Here is a 24,463-nt window from a genome sequence, read left to right on the forward strand (position 1 = left end):
GAGCCAACATCCAGCTGACAGTAGTGTATAATGACCCATCCTGCAGTATAATGGAGCCAACATCCAGCTGACAGTAGTGTATAATGACCCATCCTGCAGTATAATGGAGCCAACATCCAGCTGACAGTAGTGTATAATAACCCATCCTGTTGTCCTGCAGTATAATGGAGCCAACATCCAGCTGACAGTAGTGTATAATGACCCATCCTGTTGTCCTGCAGTATAATGGAGCCAACATCCAGCTGACAGTAGTGTATAATAACATCCTGTTGTCCTGCAGTATAATGGAGCCAACATCCAGCTGACAGTAGTGTATAATGACCCATCCTGCAGTATAATGGAGCCAACATCCAGCTGACAGTAGTGTATAATAACCCATCCTGCAGTATAATGGAGCCAACATCCAGCTGACAGTAGTGTATAATAACCCATCCTGTTGTCCTGCAGTATAATGGAGCCAACATCCAGCTGACAGTAGTGTATAATAACCCATCCTGTTGTCCTGCAGTATAATGGAGCCAACATCCAGCTGACAGTAGTGTATCTCTAATAACCCATCCTGTTGTCCTGCAGTATAATGGAGCCAACATCCAGCTGACAGTAGTGTATAATGACCCATCCTGTTGTCCTGCAGTATAATGGAGCCAACATCCAGCTGACAGTAGTGTATAACAACCCATCCTGTTGTCCTGCAGTATAATGGAGCCAACATCCAGCTGACAGTAGTGTATAATAACCCATCCTGCAGTATAATGGAGCCAACATCCAGCTGACAGTAGTGTATAATGACCCATCCTGTTGTCCTGCAGTATAATGGAGCCAACATCCAGCTGACAGTAGTGTATAATAACCCATCCTGTTATCCTGCAGTATAATGGAGCCAACATCCAGCTGACAGTAGTGTATAATAACCCATCCTGCAGTATAATGGAGCCAACATCCAGCTGACAGTAGTGTATAATAACCCATCCTGCAGTATAATGGAGCCAACATCCAGCTGACAGTAGTGTATAATGACCCATCCTGCAGTATAATGGAGCCAACATCCAGCTGACAGTAGTGTATAATAACCCATCCTGCAGTATAATGGAGCCAACATCCAGCTGACAGTAGTGTATAATGACCCATCCTGCAGTATAATGGAGCCAACATCCAGCTGACAGTAGTGTATAATAACCCATCCTGCAGTATAATGGAGCCAACATCCAGCTGACAGTAGTGTATAATAACCCATCCTGCAGTATAATGGAGCCAACATCCAGCTGACAGTAGTGTATAATAACCCATCCTGCAGTATAATGGAGCCAACATCCAGCTGACAGTAGTGTATAATAACCCATCCTGTTGTCCTGCAGTATAATGGAGCCAACATCCAGCTGACAGTAGTGTATAATAACCCATCCTGTTGTCCTGCAGTATAATGGAGCCAACATCCAGCTGACAGTAGTGTATAATAACCCATCCTGTTGTCCTGCAGTATAATGGAGCCAACATCCAGCTGACAGTAGTGTATAATAACCCATCCATCCTGTAATGTCCTGCAGTATATAACCCATGGTATAAGCCAACATCCAGCTGACAGTAGCAGTATAAATAACCCATCCTGCAGTATAATGGAGCCAACATCCAGCTGACAGTAGTGTATAATGACCCATCCTGTTGTCCTGCAGTATAATGGAGCTAACATCCAGCTGACAGTAGTGTATAATGACCCATCCTGCAGTATAATGGAGCCAACATCCAGCTGACAGTAGTGTATAATGACCCATCCTGTTGTCCTGCAGTATAATGGAGCCAACATCCAGCTGACAGTAGTGTATAATAACCCATCCTGTTGTCCTGCAGTATAATGGAGCCAACATCCAGCTGACAGTAGTGTATAATAACCCATCCTGTTGTCCTGCAGTATAATGGAGCCAACATCCAGCTGACAGTAGTGTATAATGACCCATCCTGCAGTATAATGGAGCCAACATCCCAGCTGACAGTAGTGTATAATAACCCATCCTGCAGTATAATGGAGCCAACATCCAGCTGACAGTAGTGTATAATAACCCATCCTGTTGTCCTGCAGTATAATGGAGCCAACATCCAGCTGACAGTAGTGTAGAATAACCCATCCTGTTGTCCTGCAGTATAATGGAGCCAACATCCCAGCTGACAGTAGTGTATAATAACCCATCCTGTTGTCCTGCAGTATAATGGAGCCAACATCCAGCTGACAGTAGTGTATAATAACCCATCCTGTTGTCCTGCAGTATAATGGAGCCAACATCCCAGCTGACAGTAGTGTATAATAACCCATCCTGCAGTATAATGGAGCCAACATCAAGCTGACAGTAGTGTATAATAACCCATCCTGCAGTATAATGGAGCCAACATCCAGCTGACAGTAGTGTATAATAACCCATCCTGCAGTATAATGGAGCCAACATCCAGCTGACAGTAGTGTATAATAACCCATCCTGCAGTATAATGGAGCCAACATCCAGCTGACAGTAGTGTATAATGACCCATCCTGCAGTATAATGGAGCCAACATCCAGCTGACAGTAGTGTATAATAACCCATCCTGCAGTATAATGGAGCCAACATCCAGCTGACAGTAGTGTATAATAACCCATCCTGCAGTATAATGGAGCCAACATCCAGCTGACAGTAGTGTATAATAACCCATCCTGTTGTCCTGCAGTATAATGGAGCCAACATCCAGCTGACAGTAGTGTATAATAACCCATCCTGTTGTCCTGCAGTATAATGGAGCCAACATCCAGCTGACAGTAGTGTATAATGACCCATCCTGCAGTATAATGGAGCTAACATCCAGCTGACAGTAGTGTATAATGACCCGTCCTGTTGTCCTGCAGTATAATGGAGCCAACATCCAGCTGACAGTAGTGTATAATAACCCATCCTGTTGTCCTGCAGTATAATGGAGCCAACATCCAGCTGACAGTAGTGTATAATAACCCATCCTGCAGTATAATGGAGCCAACATCCAGCTGACAGTAGTGTATAATAACCCATCCTGCAGTATAATGGAGCCAACATCCAGCTGACAGTAGTGTATAATGACCCATCCTGCAGTATAATGGAGCCAACATCCAGCTGACAGTAGTGTATAATGACCCATCCTGCAGTATAATGGAGCCAACATCCAGCTGACAGTAGTGTATAATAACCCATCCTGTTGTCCTGCAGTATAATGGAGCCAACATCCAGCTGACAGTAGTGTATAATAACCCATCCTGTTGTCCTGCAGTATAATGGAGCCAACATCCAGCTGCTGGATCTGCCAGGAATCATAGAAGGAGCTTCCCAAGGTACAGTAACTGGTTTCCGTGATGGTTCTCTACTGTAGAGGGGGGTCGCTGCCACGTTCAGTAGCCAAACGGTGTTGAACGTTACAGATACAGATGACACAAGTTGAGCCTTGCTATACATGTCTGAGAGGCATGTTTGTTCTACATAATGTATTTCTATCTATCTGAACGTTCTAACACAGTGCGTCCTGCTGATCGCTCCCCTGGTGGTACTCCTGAGAGGCTTTTGTTACCTCTTAATAAAGTGGGTGGGATTAATATAGAGCACTGTGTTATCTCTGAGCTATTAATATAGAGCACTGTGTTATCTCTGAGCTATTAATATAGAGCACTGTGTTATCTCTGAGCTATTAATATAGAGCACTGTGTTATCTCTGAGCTATTAATATAGAGCACTGTGTTATAGAGCACTGTGTTATCTCTGGGCTATTAATATAGAGCACTGTGTTATAGAGCACTGTGTTATAGAGCACTGTGTTATCTCTGAGCTAGTTATAGAGCACTGTGTTATAGAGCACTGTGTTATCTCTGAGCTATTAATATAGAGCACTGTGTTATAGTTAGTTAATATAGAGCACTGTGTTATCTCTGAGCTATTATTATAGAGCACTGTGTTATGTTATAGAGCACTGTGTTATCTCTGAGCTATTAATGTAGAGCACTGTGTTATCTCTGAGCTATTAATGTAGAGCACTGTGTTATCTCTGAGCTATTAATGTAGAGCACTGTGTTATCTCTGAGCTATTAATGTAGAGCACTGTGTTGTAGAGCGCTGTGTTATCTCTGAGCTATTAATGTAGAGCGCTGTGTTATAGAGCACTGTGTTATCTCTGAACTATTAATATAGAGCACTGTGTTATCTAGAGCTACTGTAATATAGAGCACTGTGTTATAGAGCACTGTAATAGCTATTAATATAGAGCACTGTGTTATCTCTGAGCTATTAATATAGAGCACTGTGTTATCTCTGAGCTATTAATATAGAGCACTGTGTTATAGAGCACTGTGTTATCTCTGAACTATTAATATAGAGCACTGTGTTATAGAGCACTGTGTTATCTCTGAGCTATTAATATAGAGCACTGTGTTATCTCTGAGCTATTAATATAGAGCACTGTGTTATAGAGCACTGTGTTATCTCTGAGCTATTAATATAGAGCACTGTGTTATAGAGCACTGTGTTATCTCTGAGCTATTAATATAGAGCACTGTGTTATCTCTGAGCTATTAATATAGAGCACTGTGTTATCTCTGAGCTATTAATATAGAGCACTGTGTTATCTCTGAGCTATTAATATAGAGCACTGTGTTATCTCTGAGCTATTAATATAGAGCACTGTGTTATCTCTGAGCTATTAATATAGAGCACTGTGTTATCTCTGAGCTATTAATATAGAGCACTGTGTTATCTCTGAGCTATTAATATAGAGCACTGTGTTATCTCTGAGCTATTAATATAGAGCACTGTGTTATAGAGCACTGTGTTATCTCTGAGCTATTAATATAGAGCACTGTGTTATAGAGCACTGTGTTATCTCTGAGCTATTAATATAGAGCACTGTGTTATAGAGCACTGTGTTATCTCTGAGCTATTAATATAGAGCACTGTGTTATCTCTGAGCTATTAATGTAGAGCACTGTGTTATCTCTGAGCTATTAATGTAGAGCACTGTGTTATCTCTGAGCTATTAATATAGAGCACTGTGTTATCTCTGAGCTATTAATGTAGAGCACTGTGTTATCTCTGAGCTATTCATATAGAGCACTGTGTTATAGAGCACTGTGTTATCTCTGAGCTATTAATGTAGAGCACTGTGTTATAGAGCACTGTGTTATCTGAGCACTGTGTTATAGAGCACTGTGTAATATAGAGCACTGTGTTATAGAGCACTGTGTTATAGAGCACTGTGTTATCTCTGAGCTATTAATATAGAGCACTGTGTTATCTCTGAGCTATTAATACTGTGTTAGAGCACTGTGTTATCTCTGAACTATTAATATAGAGCACTGTGTTATAGAGCACTGTGTTATCTCTGAGCTATTAATGTAGAGCACTGTGTTATCTCTGAGCTATTAATATAGAGCACTGTGTTATAGAGCACTGTGTTATCTCTGAGCTATTAATATAGAGCACTGTGTTATCTCTGAGCTATTAATATAGAGCACTGTGTTATAGAGCACTGTGTTATCTCTGAGCTATTAATATAGAGCACTGTGTTATCTCTGAGCTATTAATATAGAGCACTGTGTTATCTCTGAGCTATTAATGTAGAGCACTGTGTTATAGAGCACTGTGTTATCTCTGAGCTATTAATATAGAGCACTAGAGCGCTGTGTTATCTCTGAGCTATTAATATATTAGAGCACTGTGTTATAGAGCACTGTGTTATAGAGCACTGTGTTATCTCTGAGCTATTAATATAGAGCACTGTGTTATAGAGCACTGTGTTATAGAGCACTGTGTTATCTCTGAGCTATTAATATAGAGCACTGTGTTATAGAGCACTGTGTTATAGAGCACTGTGTTATCTCTGAGCTATTAGAGCACTGTGTAGAGCACTGTGTTATCTCTGAGCTATTAATATAGAGCACTGTGTTATAGAGCACTGTGTTATCTCTGAGCTATTAATGTAGAGCACTGTGTTATCTCTGAGCTATTAATGTAGAGCACTGTGTTATCTCTGAGCTATTAATATAGAGCACTGTTCTCTGAGCTATTAATATAGAGCACTGTGTTATCTCTGGGCTAGAGCACTGTGTTATCTCTGAGCTATTAATATAGAGCACTGTGTTATCTCTGAGCTATTAATATAGAGCACTGTTATCTCTGTTATGTAGAGCACTGTGTTATCTCTGAGCTATTAATATAGAGCACTTTTATGCACTGTGATTTGAGCACTGTGTTATCTCTGAGCTGTTAATATAGAGCACTGTTATATAGAGCACTGTGTTATCTCTGAGCTATTAATGTAGAGCACTGTGTTATGATGCTGGAGCACTGAGCAGAGGTGTGTGTTCTGTTCTTAGTTCTAGCAGCTAGTTATAGAGCACTGTGTGAGCTATTAATATAGAGCACTACTGTGTTAGTAGAGCACTGTGTGTTCTTAGTACTAGCAGCTAGTTAGTTAGTGTGTTCTGTTCTTAGTACTAGCAGCTAGTTAGTTAGTGTGTTCTGTTCTTAGTACTAGCAGCTAGTTAGTTAGTGTGTTCTGTTCTTAGTACTAGCAGCTAGTTATAGTGTGTTCTGTTCTTAGTACTAGCAGCTAGTTAGTTAGTGTGTTCTGTTCTTAGTACTAGCAGCTATTAGTTAGTGTGTTCTGTTCTTAGTACTAGCAGCTAGTTAGTGTGTTCTGTTCTTAGTCTGCAGCTGGTTAGTTAGTGTGTTCTGTCTTGTCTCAGCTGGCTAGTTAGTTAGTGTGTTCTGTTCTGTCCCAGCTAGCTAGTTAGTTACCTGTGTTCTGGAAATAGACAGCACTGTGGTTAGTGTGTTCTGTTACCAACCTGGGAGACAGTTACTGTGTTTTGTCTGTCTCCCCAGGTTAGTTAGTTAGTGTGTTCTGTCTAGTCTCCCAGTTAGTTAGTTAGTGTGTTCTGTTCTGTCTAGCAGTTAGTTAGTTAGTGTGTTCTGTCTGTCTCCCCAGGTAGTTAGTTAGTTAGTTAGTGTGTGTTGTCTGTTCTTAGTACTAGCAGCTGGTTAGTTAGTGTGTTCTGTCTCTTAGTACTAGCAGCTAGTTAGTTAGTGTGTTCTGTCTTCTTAGTACTAGCAGCTAGTTAGTTAGTGTGTTCTGTTCTTAGTCTCTACAGGTTGTCTGTTGCCAGTTAGCAGCGTGGTTAGTTAGTTAGTTGTGTTCTGTTCTTAGTACTAGCAGCTAGTTAGTTAGTGTGTTCTGTACCAGCAGCTAGTTAGTTAGTGTGTTCTGTTCTTAGTACTAGCAGCAGTTAGTTAGTGTGTTCTGTTCTTAGTACTAGCAGCTAGTTAGTTAGTGTGTTCTGTCTGTCCCAGCTAGTTAGTTAGTGTGTTCTGTCTGTCCCAGCTGGTTAGTTAGTGTGTTCTGTTCTTAGTACTAGCAGCTAGTTAGTTAGTGTGTTCTGTCTGTCCCAGCTAGTTAGTTAGTGTGTTCAGTCTGTCCCAGCTGGTTAGTTAGTGTGTTCTGTTCTTAGTACTAGCAGCTAGTTAGTTACTGCTAAACCATCTAGTGTGTGTTTCCCTGTACTGTTCTGTCTGTCCCAGCTGGTTAGTTAGTGTGTTCTGTTCTTAGTACTAGCAGCTAGTTAGTTAGTGTGTTCTGTTCTTAGTACTAGCAGCTAGTTAGTTAGTGTGTTCTGTTCTTAGTACTAGCAGCTAGTTAGTTAGTGTGTTCTGTTCTTAGTACTAGCAGCTAGTTAGTTAGTGTGTTCTGTTCTTAGTACTAGCAGCTAGTTGATAGTGTGTTCTGTTCTTAGTACTAGCAGCTAGTTAGTTAGTGTGTTCTGTTCTTAGTACTAGCAGCTAGTTAGTGTGTTCTGTTCTTAGTACTAGCAGCTAGTTAGTTAGTGTGTTCTGTCTGTCTCAGCTGGTTAGTTAGTTAGTGTGTTCCGTCTGTCCCAGCTAGCTAGTTAACCTGGGGAAACAGACAGAACACACTAAGGTTAGTTAGACAGTTACTGTGTTTTGTCTGTCTCCCCAGGTTAGTTAGTTAGTGTGTTCTGTCTGTCTCCCCAGGTTAGTTAGTTAGTGTGTTCTGTCTGTCTCCCCAGGTTAGTTAGTTAGTTAGTGTGTTCTGTCTGTCTCCCCAGGTTGGTTAGTTAGTTAGTGTGTTCTGTCTGTCTCCCCAGGTAGTTAGTTAGTGTGTTCTGTCTGTTCCCCAGGTTGGTTAGTTAGTGTGTTCTGTCTGTCTCCCCAGGTTGGTTAGTTAGTTACAGGTTAGTGGTTAGTTAGTTTAGTTAGTGTGTTCTGTCTGTTGGTTGGTTAGTTAGTTAGTGTGTTCTGTCTGTCTCCCCAGGTTAGTTAGTTAGTGTGTTCTGTCTGTCTCCCAGTGTTCTGTCTGTCTCCCCAGGTTAGTTAGTTAGTGTGTTCTGTCTGTTCTGGTTAGTTAGTTAGTGTGTTCTGTCTGTCTCCCCAGGGTTAGTTAGTTAGTGTGTTCTGTCTGTCTCCCCAGGTTGGTTAGTTAGTGTGTTCTGTCTGTCTCTACAGGTTGGTTAGTTAGTTAGTGTGTTCTGTCTGTCTCCCCAGTTAGTTAGTGTGTTCTGTCTGTCTCCCCAGGGTTAGTTAGTTAGTGTGTTCTGTCTGTCTCCCCAGGGTTGGTTAGTGTGTTCTGTCTGTCTCCCCAGGTTAGTTAGTGTGTTCTGTCTGTCTCCCCAGGTTAGTTAGTTAGTTAGTGTGTTCTGTCTGTCTCCCCAGTGTGTTCTGTCTGTTCTGTTAGTTAGTGTGTTCTGTCTGTCTCCCCAGGTTAGTTAGTTAGTTAGTGTGTTCTGTCTGTCTCCCCAGGTTAGTTAGTTAGTGTGTTCTGTCTGTCTCCCCAGGTCTCCCCAGGTTAGTTAGTGTGTTCTGTCTGTCTCCCCAGGTTAGTTAGTTAGTGTGTTCTGTCTGTCTCCCCAGGTTAGTTAGTTAGTGTGTTCTGTCTGTCTCCCCAGGTTGGTTAGTTAGTTAGTGTGTTCTGTCTGTCTCCCCAGGTTAGTTAGTTAGTGTGTTCTGTCTGTCTCCCCAGGTTAGTTAGTTAGTGTGTTCTGTCTCCTCAGGAAACTCCTGGAGAAGGAGTTGGAGTCCGTCGGCATCAGACTCAACCGCTCCAAACCCAACATCTACTTTAAGGTCCGTTTCTCCATCACATTATTTTATATATTTTACATTTAACCTTTAACAATGACGGCCTACCCTGGCCAAACCAGGACGCCGCTGTCCACCGCCCTATGAGACTCCCAATCACGGCCTACCCTGGCCAAACCAGGACGCTGTGCACCACCCTATGGGACTCCCAATGACGGCCTACCCTGGCCAAACCAGGACGCTGTGGACGGCCCTATGAGACTCCCAATGACGGCCTACCCTGGCCAAACCAGGACGCCGCTGTCCACCGCCCTATGGGACTCCCAATGACGGCCTACCCTGGCCAAACCAGGACGCCGCTGTCCACCGCCCTATGGGACTCCCAATGACGGCCTACCCTGGCCAAACCAGGACGCCGCTGTCCACCGCCCTATGAGACTCCCAATGACGGCCTACCCTGGCCAAACCAGGACGTTGTCCACCGCCCTATGAGACACCCAATGACGGCCTACCCTGGCCAAACCAGGACGCTGTCCACCGCCCAATGAGACTCCCAATGACGGCCTACCCTGGCCAAACCAGGACGCTGTGGACGGCCCTATGAGACTCCCAATGACGGCCTACCCTGGCCAAACCAGGACGCTGTCCACCGCCCTATGAGACTCCCAATGACGGCCTACCCTGGCCAAACCAGGACGCCGCTGTCCACCGCCCTATGAGACTCCCAATGACGGCCTACCCTGGCCAAACCAGGACGCTGTGGACGACCCTATGAGACTCCCAATGACGGCCTACCCTGGCCAAACCAGGACGTTGTGCACCACCCTATGGGACTCCCAATGACGGCCTACCCTGGCCAAACCAGGACGCTGTGGACCACCCTATGAGACTCCCAATGACGGCCTACCCTGGCCAAACCAGGACGCTGTGGACCACCCTATGAGACTACCAATCACGGCCTACCCTGGCCAAACCAGGACGCTGTGGACCACCCTATGAGACTCCCAATGACGGCCTACCCTGGCCAAACCAGGACGCTGTGGACGGCCCTATGAGACTCCCAATGACGGCCTACCCTGGCCAAACCAGGACGCTGTGGACGGCCCTATGAGACTCCCAATGACGGCCTACCCTGGCCAAACCAGGACGCTGTGGACGGCCCTATGACGGCCGACCCTGGCCAAACCAGGACGCTGTGACGGCCTACTCCCTACCCTGGCCAAACCAGGACGCTGTGCACCGCCCTATGAGACTCCCAATGACGGCTACCCTGGCCAAACCAGGACGCTGTGGACGGCCCTATGAGACTCCCAATGAGACTGGCCAAACCAGGACGCTGTGACGGCCTACTCCCTGGCCTACCCTGGCCAAACCAGGACGCTGTGGACGGCCCTATGAGACTCCCAATGACGGCCTACCCTGGCCAAACCAGGACGCTGTGGACGGCCCTATGAGACTCCCAATGACGGCCTACCCTGGCCAAACCAGGACGCTGTGCACGGCCCTATGAGACTCCCAATCACGGCCGTTCTATAAGTGGATCCAATCCAGCACACAGCCATGCAATCTCCATAGACAAACATTGGCAGTAGAACGGCCTTTCGCTGAAGAGCTGTGATTTTCAACGTGGCACCGTCATAGGATGCCACCTTTCCAACAAGTCAGTTCGTCAAATGTCTGCCCTTCTAGAGCTGCCCCGGTCAACTGTAAGTGCTGTTATTGTGAAGTGGAAACGTCAAGGAGCAACAACGGCTCAGCCGCGAAGTGGTAGGCCCCACAAGCTCACAGAATGAACATCAGCACAATAACTGTTAGTCGGGAGCTTCATGAAACGGGTTTCCATGGCCGAGCAGCCGCACACAAGCCTAAGATCACCATGCGCACTGTCAAGCGTCGACTGGAGTGGTGTAAACCAGGCGTCGACTGGAGTGGTGTAAACCAAGCTGGAGTGGTGTAAACCAAGACTGGAGTGGTGTAAACCAAGCTGGAGTGGTGTAAACCAAGCTGGAGTGGTGTAAACCAGGCTGGAGTGGTGTAAACCAAGCGTCGGCTGGAGTGGTGTAAACCAGGCTGGAGTGGTGTAAACCAGGCTGGAGTGGTGTAAACCAGGCTGGAGTGGTGTAAACCAAGCTGGAGTGGTGTAAACCAAGCTGGAGTGGTGTAAACCAAGCTGGAGTGGTGTAAACCAAGCGTCGACTGGAGTGGTGTAAACCAAGTGGTGTAAACCAGGCTGGAGTGGTGTAAACCAAGCGTCGGCTGGAGTGGTGTAAACCAAGCTGGAGTGGTGTAAACCAAGCTGGAGTGGTGTAAACCGAGCTAGAGTGGTGTAAACCGAGCTGGAGTGGTGTAAACCAGGCTGGAGTGGTGTAAACCAGGCTGGAGTGGTGTAAACCAAGCTGGAGTGGTGTAAACCAGGCTGGAGTGGTGTAAACCAAGCTGGAGTGGTGTAAACCAAGCTGGAGTGGTGTAAACCAGGCTGGAGTGGTGTAAACCAAGCTGGAGTGGTGTAAGGCTGGAGTGGTGTAAACCAAGCGTCGACTGGAGTGGTGTAAACCAAGCTGGAGTGGTGTAAACCAAGCTGGAGTGGTGTATACCAGGCGTCGACTGGAGTGGTGTAAACCAAGCGTGGGCTGGAGTGGTGTAAACCAAGCGTCGGCTGGAGTGGTGTAAACCAAGCGTCGACTGGAGTGGTGTAAACCAAGCTGGAGTGGTGTAAACCGAGCTGGAGTGGTGTAAACCAAGCTGGAGTGGTGTAAACCGAGCTGGAGTGGTGTAAACCAGACTGGAGTGGTGTAAACCAGGCTGGAGTGGTGTAAACCAGGCTGGAGTGGTGTAAACCAGGCTGGAGTGGTGTAAACCAAGCTGGAGTGGTGTAAACCAGGCTGGAGTGGTGTAAACCAGGCTGGAGTGGTGTAGACCAGGCTGGAGTGGTGTAAACCAAGCGTCGACTGGAGTGGTGTAAACCAGGCTGGAGTGGTGTAAACCAAGGCTGGAGTGGTGTAGACCAGGCTGGAGTGGTGTAAACCAGGCGTCGACTGGAGTGGTGTAAACCAAGCGTCGACTGGAGTGGTGTAAACCAAGCGTCGACTGGAGTGGTGTAAACCAGCGTCGACTGGAGTGGTGTAAACCAAGCGTCGACTGGAGTGGTGTAAACCAAGCGTCGACTGGAGTGGTGTAAACCAAGCGTCGACTGGAGTGGTGTAAACCAAGCGTCGACTGGAGTGGTGTAAACCAAGCGTCGACTGGAGAGGTGTAAAGCTCACTGCCATTGGACTCTGGAGCAGTGGAAACGCGTTCTCTGGAGTGATGAATCACGCTTCAACATCTGACAGTCCGATGGACGAATCTGGGTTTGGCATATTCCAGGAGAACGCTTCCTGCCCGACTACATAGTGCCAACTGTAAAGTTTGGTGGAGGAGTAATAATGGTCTGGGGCTGTTTTTGATGGTTCGGGCCCCTAGTTCCAGTGTAAAGTTTGGTGGAGGAGTAATAATGGTCTGGGGCTGTTTTTCATGGTTCGGGCCCCCTAGTTCCAGTGTAAAGTTTGGTGGAGGAGTAATAATGGTCTGGGGCTGTTTTTCATGGTTCGGGCCCCCTAGTTCCACTGTAAAGTTTGGTGGAGGAGTAATAGTGGGCTGTTTTTCATGGTTCGGGCCCTTAGTTCCAGTGAAGGGAAATCTTTAACGCTGCACCATACAATGACGTTCTAGACTATTCTGTGCTGTCAACTTTGTGGCGACAGTTTGGGGAAGGCCCTTTCCTGTTTCAGCGTGCGCGAAGCGAGGTCCATACAAAAACGGTTTGTCGATCTGCGTGGAAGAACTTGACTGGCCTGCAAAGAGCCCTGACCTCAACCACATCTAACACCTTCGGGATGAATTGGAACACCGACTGCGAGCCTAATCACCCCAAACATCAGTGACCGACCTCACTAATGCTCATGGCTGAATGGAAGCAAGGCCTAATCACCCCCAACATCAGTGACCGACCTCACTAATGCTCATGGCTGAATGGAAGCAAGGCCTAATCACCCCCAACATCAGTGACCGACCTCACTAATGCTCATGGCTGAATGGAAGCAAGGCCTAATCACCCCCAACATCAGTGACCGACCTCACTAATGCTCATGGCTGAATGGAAGCAAGGCCTAATCAATGTTCCAACATCTAGTGAAAGACTTCTCACTAATGAGTGGATGGCTGAATTAAGCAGTAATCACCCCCAACATCTAGTGGAAAGCCTCACCAGAAGAGTGGAGGCTGAATGGATAGCAGCAATGTTCCAACATCAGTGAAAGCCTTCCCAGAAGAGTGGAGGCTGTTATAGCAGCAATGTTCCATGACATCTAGTGGAAAGCCTTCCCAGAAGAGTGGAGGCTGTTATAGCAGCAATGTTCCAACATCTAGTGGAAAGCCTTCCCAGAAGAGTGGAGGCTGTTATAGCAGCAATGTTCCAACATCTAGTGGAAAGCCTTCCCAGAAGAGTGGAGGCTGTTATAGCAGCAATGTTCCAACATCTAGTGGAAAGCCTTCCCAGAAGAGTGGAGGCTGTTATAGCAGCAATGTTCAACATCTAGTGGAAAGCCTTCCCAGAAGAGTGGAGGCTGTTATAGCAGCAATGTTCCAACATCTAGTGGAAAGCCTTCCCAGAAGAGTGGAGGCTGTTATAGCAGCAATGTTCCAACATCTGATGGAAAGCCTTCCCAGAAGATGAGGCTAGTATAGCAGCAATGTTCCAACATCTAGTGGAAAGTATTCAACATGTGTATGATGGTAGTATTCAACATGTGTATGATGGTAGTATTCAACAACATGTGTATGATGGTAGTATTCAACATGTGTATGATGGTAGTATTCAACATGTGTATGATGGTAGTATTCAACATGTGTATGATGGTAGTATTCAACATGTGTATGATGGTAGTATTCAACATGTGTATGATGGTAGTATTCAACATGTGTATGATGGTAGTATTCAACATGTGTATGATGGTAGTATTCAACATGTGTATGATGGTAGTATTCAACATGTGTATGATGGTAGTATTCAACATGATGTGTATGATGGTAGTATTCAACATGTGTATGATGGTAGTATTCAACATGTGTATGATGGTAGTATTCAACATGTGTATGATGGTAGTATTCAACAGTATTGGTAGTATTCAACATGTGTATGATGGTAGTATTCAACATGTGTATGATGGTAGTATTCAACATGTGTATGATGGTAGTATTCAACAACATGTGTATGATGGTAGTATTCAACATGTGTATGATGGTAGTATTCAACATGTGTATGATGGTAGTATTCAACATGTGTATGATGGTAGTATTCAACATGTGTATGATGGTAGTATTCAACATGTGTATGATGGTAGTATTCAACATGTGTATGATGGTAGTATTCAACATGTGTATGATGGTAGTATTCAACATGTGTATGATGGTAGTATTCAACATGTGTATGATGGTAGTATTCAACATGTGTATGATGGTAGTATTCAACATGTGTATGATGGTAGTATTCAACATGTGTATGATGGTAGTATTCAACATGTGTATGATGGTAGTATTCAACATGTGTATGATGGTAGTATTCAACATGTGTATGATGGTAGTATTCAACAACATGTGTATGATGGTAGTATTCAACATGTGTATGATGGTAGTATTCAACATGTGTATGATGGTAGTATTCAACATGTGTATGATGGTAGTATTCAACATGTGTATGATGGTAGTATTCAACATGTGTATGATGGTAGTATTCAACATGTGTATGATGGTAGTATTCAACATGTGTATGATGGTAGTATTCAACATGTGTATGATGGTAGTATTCAACATGTGTATGATGGTAGTATTCAACATGTGTATGATGGTAGTATTCAACATGTGTATGATGGTAGTATTCAACATGTGTATGATGGTAGTATTCAACATGTGTATGATGGTAGTATTCAACATGTGTATGATGGTAGTATTCAACATGTGTATGATGGTAGTAACATGTGTATGATGGTAGTATTCAACATGTGTATGATGGTAGTATTCAACATGTGTATGATGGTAGTATTCAACATGTGTATGATGGTAGTATTCAACATGTGTATGATGGTAGTATTCAACAACATGTGTATGATGGTAGTATTCAACATGATGGTAGTATTCAACATGTGTATGATGGTAGTATTCAACATGTGTATGATGGTAGTATTCAACATGTGTATGATGGTAGTATTCAACATGTGTATGATGGTAGTATTCAACATGTGTATGATGGTAGTATTCAACATGTGTATGATGGTAGTATTCAACATGTGTGATGATGTGTATGATGGTATTCAACATGTGTATGATGGTAGTATTCAACATGTGTATGATGGTAGTATTCAACATGTGTATGATGGTAGTATTCAACATGTGTATGATGGTAGTATTCAACATGTGTATGATGGTAGTATTCAACATGTGTATGATGGTAGTATTCAACATGTGTATGATGGTAGTATTCAACATGTGTATGATGGTAGTATTCAACATGTGTATGATGGTAGTATTCAACATGTGTATGATGGTAGTATTCAACATGTGTATGATGGTAGTATTCAACATGTGTATGATGGTAGTATTCAACATGTGTATGATGGTAGTATTCAACATGTATGATGGTAGTATTCAACATGTGTATGATGGTAGTATTCAACATGTGTATGATGGTAGTATTCAACATGTGTATGATGGTAGTATTCAACATGTGTATGATGGTAGTATTCAACATGTGTATGATGGTAGTATTCAACATGTGTATGATGGTAGTATTCAACATGTGTATGATGGTAGTATTCAACATGTGTATGATGGTAGTATTCAACAACATGTGTATGATGGTAGTATTCAACATGTGTATGATGGTAGTATTCAACATGTGTATGATGGTAGTATTCAACATGTGTATGATGGTAGTATTCAACATGTGTATGATGGTAGTATTCAACATGTGTATGATGGTAGTATTCAACATGTGTATGATGGTAGTATTCAACATGTGTATGATGGTAGTATTCAACATGTGTATGATGGTAGTATTCAACATGTGTATGATGGTAGTATTCAACATGTGTATGATGTATTCAACATGTGTATGATGGTAGTATTCAACATGTGTATGATGGTAGTATTCAACATGTGTATGATGGTAGTATTCAACATGTGTATGATGGTAGTATTCAACATGTGTATGATGGTAGTATTCAACATGTGTATGATGGTAGTATTCAACATGTGTATGATGGTAGTATTCAACATGTGTATGATGGTAGTATTCAACATGTGTATGATGGTAGTATTCAACATGTGTATGATGGTAGTATTCAACATGTGTATGATGGTAGTATTCAACATGTGTATGATGGTAGTATTCAACATGTGTATGATGGTAGTATTCAACATGTGTATGATGGTAGTATTCAATGATGGTAGTGTATGATGGTAGTATTCAACATGTGTATGATGGTAGTATTCAACATGTGTATGATGGTAGTATTCAACATGTGTATGATGGTAGTATTCAACATGTGTATGATGGTAGTATTCAACATGTGTATGATGGTAGTATTCAACATGTGTATGATGGTAGTATTCAACATGTGTATGATGGTAGTATTCAACATGTGTATGATGGTAGTATTCAACATGTGTATGATGGTAGTATTCAACATGTGTATGATGGTAGTATTCAACATGTGTATGATGGTAGTATTCAACATGTGTATGATGGTAGTATTCAACATGTGTATGATGGTAGTATTCAACATGTGTATGATGGTAGTATTCAACATGTGTATGATGGTAGTATTCAACATGTGTATGATGGTAGTATTCAACATGTGTATGATGGTAGTATTGGTAGTATTCAACATGTGTGATGTATGATGGTAGTATTCAACATGTGTATGATGGTAGTATTCAACATGTGTATGATGGTAGTATTCAACATGTGTATGATGGTAGTATTCAACATGTGTATGATGGTAGTATTCATGTGTATGATGGTAGTATTCAACATGTGTATGATGGTAGTATTCAACATGTGTATGATGGTAGTATTCAACATGTGTATGATGGTAGTATTCAACATGTGTATGATGGTAGTATTCAACATGTGTATGATGGTAGTATTCAACATGTGTATGATGGTAGTATTCAACATGTGTATGATGGTAGTATTCAACATGTGTATGATGGTAGTATTCAACATGTGTATGATGGTAGTATTCAACATGTGTATGATGGTAGTATTCAACATGTGTATGATGGTAGTATTCAACATGTGTATGATGGTAGTATTCAACATGTGTATGATGATGTATGATAGTATTCAACATGTGTATGATGGTAGTATTCAACATGTGTATGATGGTAGTATTCAACATGTGTATGATGGTAGTATTCAACATGTGTATGATGGTAGTATTCAACATGTGTATGATGGTAGTATTCAACATGTGTATGATGGTAGTATTCAACATGTGTATGATGGTAGTATTCAACATGTGTATGATGGTAGTATTCAACAACATGTGTATGATGGTAGTATTCAACATGTGTATGATGGTAGTATTCAACATGTGTATGATGGTAGTATTCAACATGTGTATGATGGTAGTATTCAACATGTGTATGATGGTAGTATTCAACATGTGTATGATGGTAGTATTCAACATGTGTATGATGGTAGTATTCAACAACATGTGTATGATGGTAGTATTCAACATGTGTATGATGGTAGTATTCAACATGTGTATGATGGTAGTATTCAACATGTGTATGATGGTAGTATTCAACATGTGTATGATGGTAGTATTCAACATGTGTATGATGGTAGTATTCAACATGTGTATGATGGTAGTATTCAACATGTGTATGATGGTAGTATTCAACATGTGTATGATGGTATTCAACAGTATTGGTAGTATTCAACATGTGTATGATGGTAGTATTCAACATGTGTATGATGGTAGTATTCAACATGTGTATGATGGTAGTATTCAACATGTGTATGATGGTAGTATTCAACATGTGTATGATGGTAGTATTCAACAGTATTCAACATGTGTATGATGGTAGTATTCAACATGTGTATGATGGTAGTATTCAACATGTGTATGATGGTAGTATTCAACATGTGTATGATGGTAGTATTCAACATGTGTATGATGGTAGTATTCAACATGTATGATGGTAGTATTCAACATGGTAGTATTCAACATGTGTATGATGGTAGTATTCAACATGTGTATGATGGTAGTATTCAACATGTGTATGATGGTAGTATTCAACATGTGTATGATGGTAGTATTCAACATGTGTATGATGGTAGTATTCAACATGTGTATGATGGTAGTATTCAACATGTGTATGATGGTAGTATTCAACATGTGTATGATGGTAGTATTCAACATGTGTATGATGGTAGTATTCAACATGTGTATGATGGTAGTATTCAACATGTGTATGATGGTAGTATTCAACATGTGTATGATGGTAGTATTCAACATGTGTATGATGGTAGTATTCAACATGTGTATGATGGTAGTATTCAACATGTGTATGATGGTGTATTCAACATGTGTATGATGGTAGTATTCAACATGTGTATGATGGTAGTATTCAACATGTGTATGATGGTAGTATTCAACATGTGTATGATGGTAGTATTCAACATGTGTATGATGGTAGTATTCAACATGTGTATGATGGTAGTATTCAACATGTGTATGATGGTAGTATTCAACATGTGTATGATGGTAGTATTCAACATGTGTATGATGGTAGTATTCAACATGTGTATGATGGTAGTATTCAACATGTGTATGATGGTAGTATTCAACATGTGTATGATGGTAGTATTCAACATGTGTATGATGGTAGTATTCAACATGTGTATGATGGTAGTATTCAACATGTGTATGATGGTAGTATTCAACATGTGTATGATGGTAGTATTCAACATGTGTATGATGGTAGTATTCAACATGTGTATGATGGTAGTATTCAACATGTGTATGATGGTAGTATTCAACATGTGTATGATGGTAGTATTCAACATGTGTATGATGGTAGTATTCAACATGTGTATGATGGTAGTATTCAACATGTGTATGATGGTAGTATTCAACATGTGTATGATGATGGTAGTATTCAACATGTGTATGATGGTAGTATTCAACATGTGTATGATGGTAGTATTCAACATGTGTATGATGGTAGTATTCAACATGTGTATGATGGTAGTATTCAACATGTGTATGATGGTAGTATTCAACATGTGTATGATGGTAGTATTCAACATGTGTATGATGGTAGTATTCAACATGTGTATGATGGTAGTATTCAACATGTGTATGATGGTAGTATTCAACATGTGTATGATGGTAGTATTCAACATGTGTATGATGGTAGTATTCAACATGTGTATGATGGTAGTATTCATGTGTATGATGGTAGTATTCAACAACATGTGTATGATGGTAGTATTCAACATGTGTATGATGGTAGTATTCAACATGTGTATGATGGTAGTATTCAACATGTGTATGATGGTAGTATTCAACATGTGTATGATGGTAGTATTCAACATGTGTATGATGGTAGTATTCAACATGTGTATGATGGTAGTATTCAACATGTGTATGATGGTAGTATTCAACATGTGTATGATGGTAGTATTCAACAACATGTGTATGATGGTAGTATTCAACATGTGTATGATGGTAGTATTCAACATGTGTATGATGGTAGTATTCAACATGTGTATGATGGTAGTATTCAACATGTGTATGATGGTAGTATTCAACATGTGTATGATGGTAGTATTCAACATGTGTATGATGGTAGTATTCAACATGTGTATGATGGTAGTATTCAACATGTGTATGATGGTAGTATTCAACATGTGTATGATGGTAGTATTCAACATGTGTATGATGGTAGTATTCAACATGTGTATGATGGTAGTATTCAACATGTGTATGATGGTAGTATTCAACATGTGTATGATGGTAGTATTCAACATGTGTATGATGGTAGTATTCAACATGTGTATGATGGTAGTATTCAACATGTGTATGATGGTAGTATTCAACATGTGTATGATGGTAGTATTCAACATGTGTATGATGGTAGTATTCAACATGTGTATGATGGTAGTATTCAACATGTGTATGATGGTAGTATTCAACATGTGTATGATGGTAGTATTCAACAACATGTGTATGATGGTAGTATTCAACATGTGTATGATGGTAGTATTCAACATGTGTATGATGGTAGTATTCAACATGTGTATGATGGTAGTATTCAACAACATGTGTATGATGGTAGTATTCAACATGTGTTTGATGGTAGTATTCAACAACATGTGTATGATGGTAGTATTCAACATGTGTATGATCAGTATTCAACATGTGTATGATGGTAGTATTCAACATGTGTATGATGGTAGTATTCAACATGTGTATGATGGTAGTATTCAACATGTGTATGATGGTAGTATTCAACATGTGTATGATGGTAGTATTCAACATGTGTATGATGGTAGTATTCAACATGTGTATGATGGTAGTATTCAACATGTGTTTGATGGTAGTATTCAACATGTGTATGATGGTAGTATTCAACATGTGTATGATGGTAGTATTATTCAACATGTGTATGATGGTAGTATTCAACATGTGTATGATGGTAGTATTCAACATGTGTATGATGGTAGTATTCAACATGTGTATGATGGTAGTATTCAACATGTGTATGATGGTAGTATTCAACATGTGTATGATGGTAGTATTCAACATGTGTATGATGGTAGTATTCAACATGTGTATGATGGTAGTATTCACAAACATGTGTATGATGGTAGTATTCAACATGTGTATGATGGTAGTATTCAACATGTGTATGATGGTAGTATTCAACATGTGTATGATGGTAGTATTCAACATGTGTATGATGGTAGTATTCAACATGTGTATGATGGTAGTATTCAACATGTGTATGATAGTATTCAACATGTGTATGATGGTAGTATTCAACATGTGTATGATGGTAGTATTCAACATGTGTATGATGGTAGTATTCAACATGTGTATGATGGTAGTATTCAACATGTGTATGATGGTAGTATTCAACATGTGTATGATGGTAGTATTCAACATGTGTATGATGGTAGTATTCAACATGTGTATGATGGTAGTATTCAACATGTGTATGATGGTAGTATTCAACATGTGTATGATGGTAGTATTCAACATGTGTATGATGGTAGTATTCAACAACATGTGTATGATGGTAGTATTCAACAACATGTGTATGATGGTAGTATTCAACATGTGTATGATGGTAGTATTCAACATGTGTATGATGATCAACATGTGTATGATCAACATGTGTATGATGGTAGTATTCAACATGTGTATGATGGTAGTATTCAACATGTGTATATGATGGTAGTATTCAACATGTGTATGATGGTAGTATTCAACATGTGTATGATGGTAGTATTCAACATGTGTATGATGGTAGTATTCAACATGTGTATGATGGTAGTATTCAACATGTGTATGATGGTAGTATTCAACATGTGTATGATGGTAGTATTCAACATGTGTATGATGGTAGTATTCAACATGTGTATGATGGTAGTATTCAACATGTGTATGATGGTAGTATTCAACATGTGTATGATGGTAGTGTATGATGGTAGTATTCAACATGTGTATGATGGTAGTATTCAACATGTGTATGATGGTAGTATTCAACATGTGTATGATGGTAGTATTCAACATGTGTATGATGGTAGTATTCAACATGTGTATGATGGTAGTATTCAACATGTGTATGATGGTAGTATTCAACATGTGTATGATGGTAGTATTCAACATGTGTATGATGGTAGTATTCAACATGTGTATGATGGTAGTATTCAACATGTGTATGATGGTAGTATTCAACATGTGTATGATGGTAGTATTCAACATGTGTATGATGGTAGTATTCAACATGTGTATGATGGTAGTATTCAACATGTGTATGATGGTAGTATTCAACATGTGTACATGTGTATGATGGTAGTATTCAACATGTGTATGATGGTAGTATTCAACATGTGTATGATGGTAGTATTCAACATGTGTATGATGGTAGTATTCAACATGTGTATGATGGTAGTATTCAACATGTGTATGATGGTAGTATTCAACATGTGTATGATGGTAGTATTCAACATGTGTATGATGGTAGTATTCAACATGTGTATGATGGTAGTATTCAACAGTATTCAACATGTGTATGATGGTAGTATTCAACATGTGTATGATGGTAGTATTCAACATGTGTATGATGGTAGTATTCAACATGTGTATGATGGTAGTATTCAACAACATGTGTATGATGGTAGTATTCAACATGTGTATGATGGTAGTATTCAACAACATGTGTATGATGGTAGTATTCAACATGTGTATGATGGTAGTATTCAACATGTGTATGATGGTAGTATTCAACATGTGTATGATGGTAGTATTCAACATGTGTATGATGGTAGTATTCAACATGTGTATGATGGTAGTATTCAACATGTGTATGATGGTAGTATTCAACATGTGTATGATGGTAGTATTCAACATGTGTATGATGGTAGTATTCAACATGTGTATGATGGTAGTATTCAACATGTGTATGATGGTAGTATTCAACATGTGTATGATGGTAGTATTCAACATGTGTATGATGGTAGTATTCAACATGTGTATGATGGTAGTATTCAACATGTGTATGATGGTAGTATTCAACATGTGTATGATGGTAGTATTCAACATGTGTATGATGGTAGTATTCAACATGTGTATGATGGTAGTATTCAACATGTGTATGATGGTAGTATTCAACATGTGTATGATGGTAGTATTCAACATGTGTATGATGGTAGTATTCAACATGTGTATGATGGTAGTATTCAACATGTGTATGATGGTAGTATTCAACATGTGTATGATGGTAGTATTCAACATGTGTATGATGGTAGTATTCAACATGTGTATGATGGTAGTATTCAACATGTGTATGATGGTAGTATTCAACATGTGTATGATGGTAGTATTCAACATGTGTATGATGGTAGTATTCAACATGTGTATGATGGTAGTATTCAACATGTGTATGATGGTAGTATTCAACATGTGTATGATGGTAGTATTCAACATGTGTATGATGGTAGTATTCAACATGTGTATGATGGTAGTATTCAACATGTGTATGATGGTAGTATTCAACATGTGTATGATGGTAGTATTCAACAACATGTGTATGATGGTAGTATTCAACAACATGTGTATGATGGTAGTATTCAACAACATGTGTATGATGGTAGTATTCAACATGTGTATGATGGTAGTATTCAACAACATGTGTATGATGGTAGTATTCAACATGTGTATGATGGTAGTATTCAACATGTGTATGATGGTAGTATTCAACATGTGTATGATGGTAGTATTCAACATGTGTATGATGGTAGTATTCAACATGTGTATGATGGTAGTATTCAACATGTGTATGATGGTAGTATTCAACATGTGTATGATGATGTGTATGATGGTAGTATTCAACATGTGTATGATGGTAGTATTCAACATGTGTATGATGGTAGTATTCAACATGTGTATGATGGTAGTATTCAACATGTGTATGATGGTAGTATTCAACATGTGTATGATGGTAGTATTCAACAACATGTGTATGATGGTAGTATTCAACATGTGTATGATGGTAGTATTCATGGTAGTACATGTGTATGATGGTAGTATTCAACATGTGTATGATGGTAGTATTCAACATGTGTATGATGGTAGTATTGATGTGTATGATGGTAGTATTCAACATGTGTATGATGGTAGTATTCAACATGTGTATGATGGTAGTATTCAACATGTGTATGATGGTAGTATTCAACATGTGTATGATGGTAGTATTCAACATGTGTATGATGGTAGTATTCAACATGTGTATGATGGTAGTATTCAACATGTGTATGATGGTAGTATTCAACATGTGTATGATGGTAGTATTCAACATGTGTATGATGGTAGTATTCAACATGTGTATGATGGTAGTATTCAACAACAGTATTCAACATGTGTATGATGGTAGTATTCAACAACATGTGTATGATGGTAGTATTCAACATGTGTATGATGGTAGTATTCAACATGTGTATGATGGTAGTATTCAACATGTGTATGATGGTAGTATTCAACAACATGTGTATGATGGTAGTATTCAACATGTGTATGATGGTAGTATTCAACATGTGTATGATGGTAGTATTCAACATG

The 24,463-nt window shown here is 40.5% G+C and overlaps 1 protein-coding gene across 1 annotated transcript in view; it reads left to right on the forward strand.

Annotated features, from left to right (window-relative positions):
• drg2 (developmentally regulated GTP binding protein 2) overlaps positions 1-24,463 on the forward strand; it is an 85,010-nt gene that overhangs the window by 43,098 nt on the left and 17,449 nt on the right. Inside the window, 3 exon segments of the mRNA XM_065016211.1 lie at positions 3,262-3,346; positions 7,714-7,748; positions 8,988-9,113. Of these exon segments, the coding sequence (XP_064872283.1) occupies positions 3,262-3,346; positions 7,714-7,748; positions 8,988-9,113 (246 nt within the window).

Source organism: Oncorhynchus nerka, unplaced genomic scaffold (genome assembly GCF_034236695.1).
Source record: "Oncorhynchus nerka isolate Pitt River unplaced genomic scaffold, Oner_Uvic_2.0 unplaced_scaffold_1086, whole genome shotgun sequence".
Taxonomy (NCBI): domain Eukaryota; kingdom Metazoa; phylum Chordata; class Actinopteri; order Salmoniformes; family Salmonidae; genus Oncorhynchus; species Oncorhynchus nerka.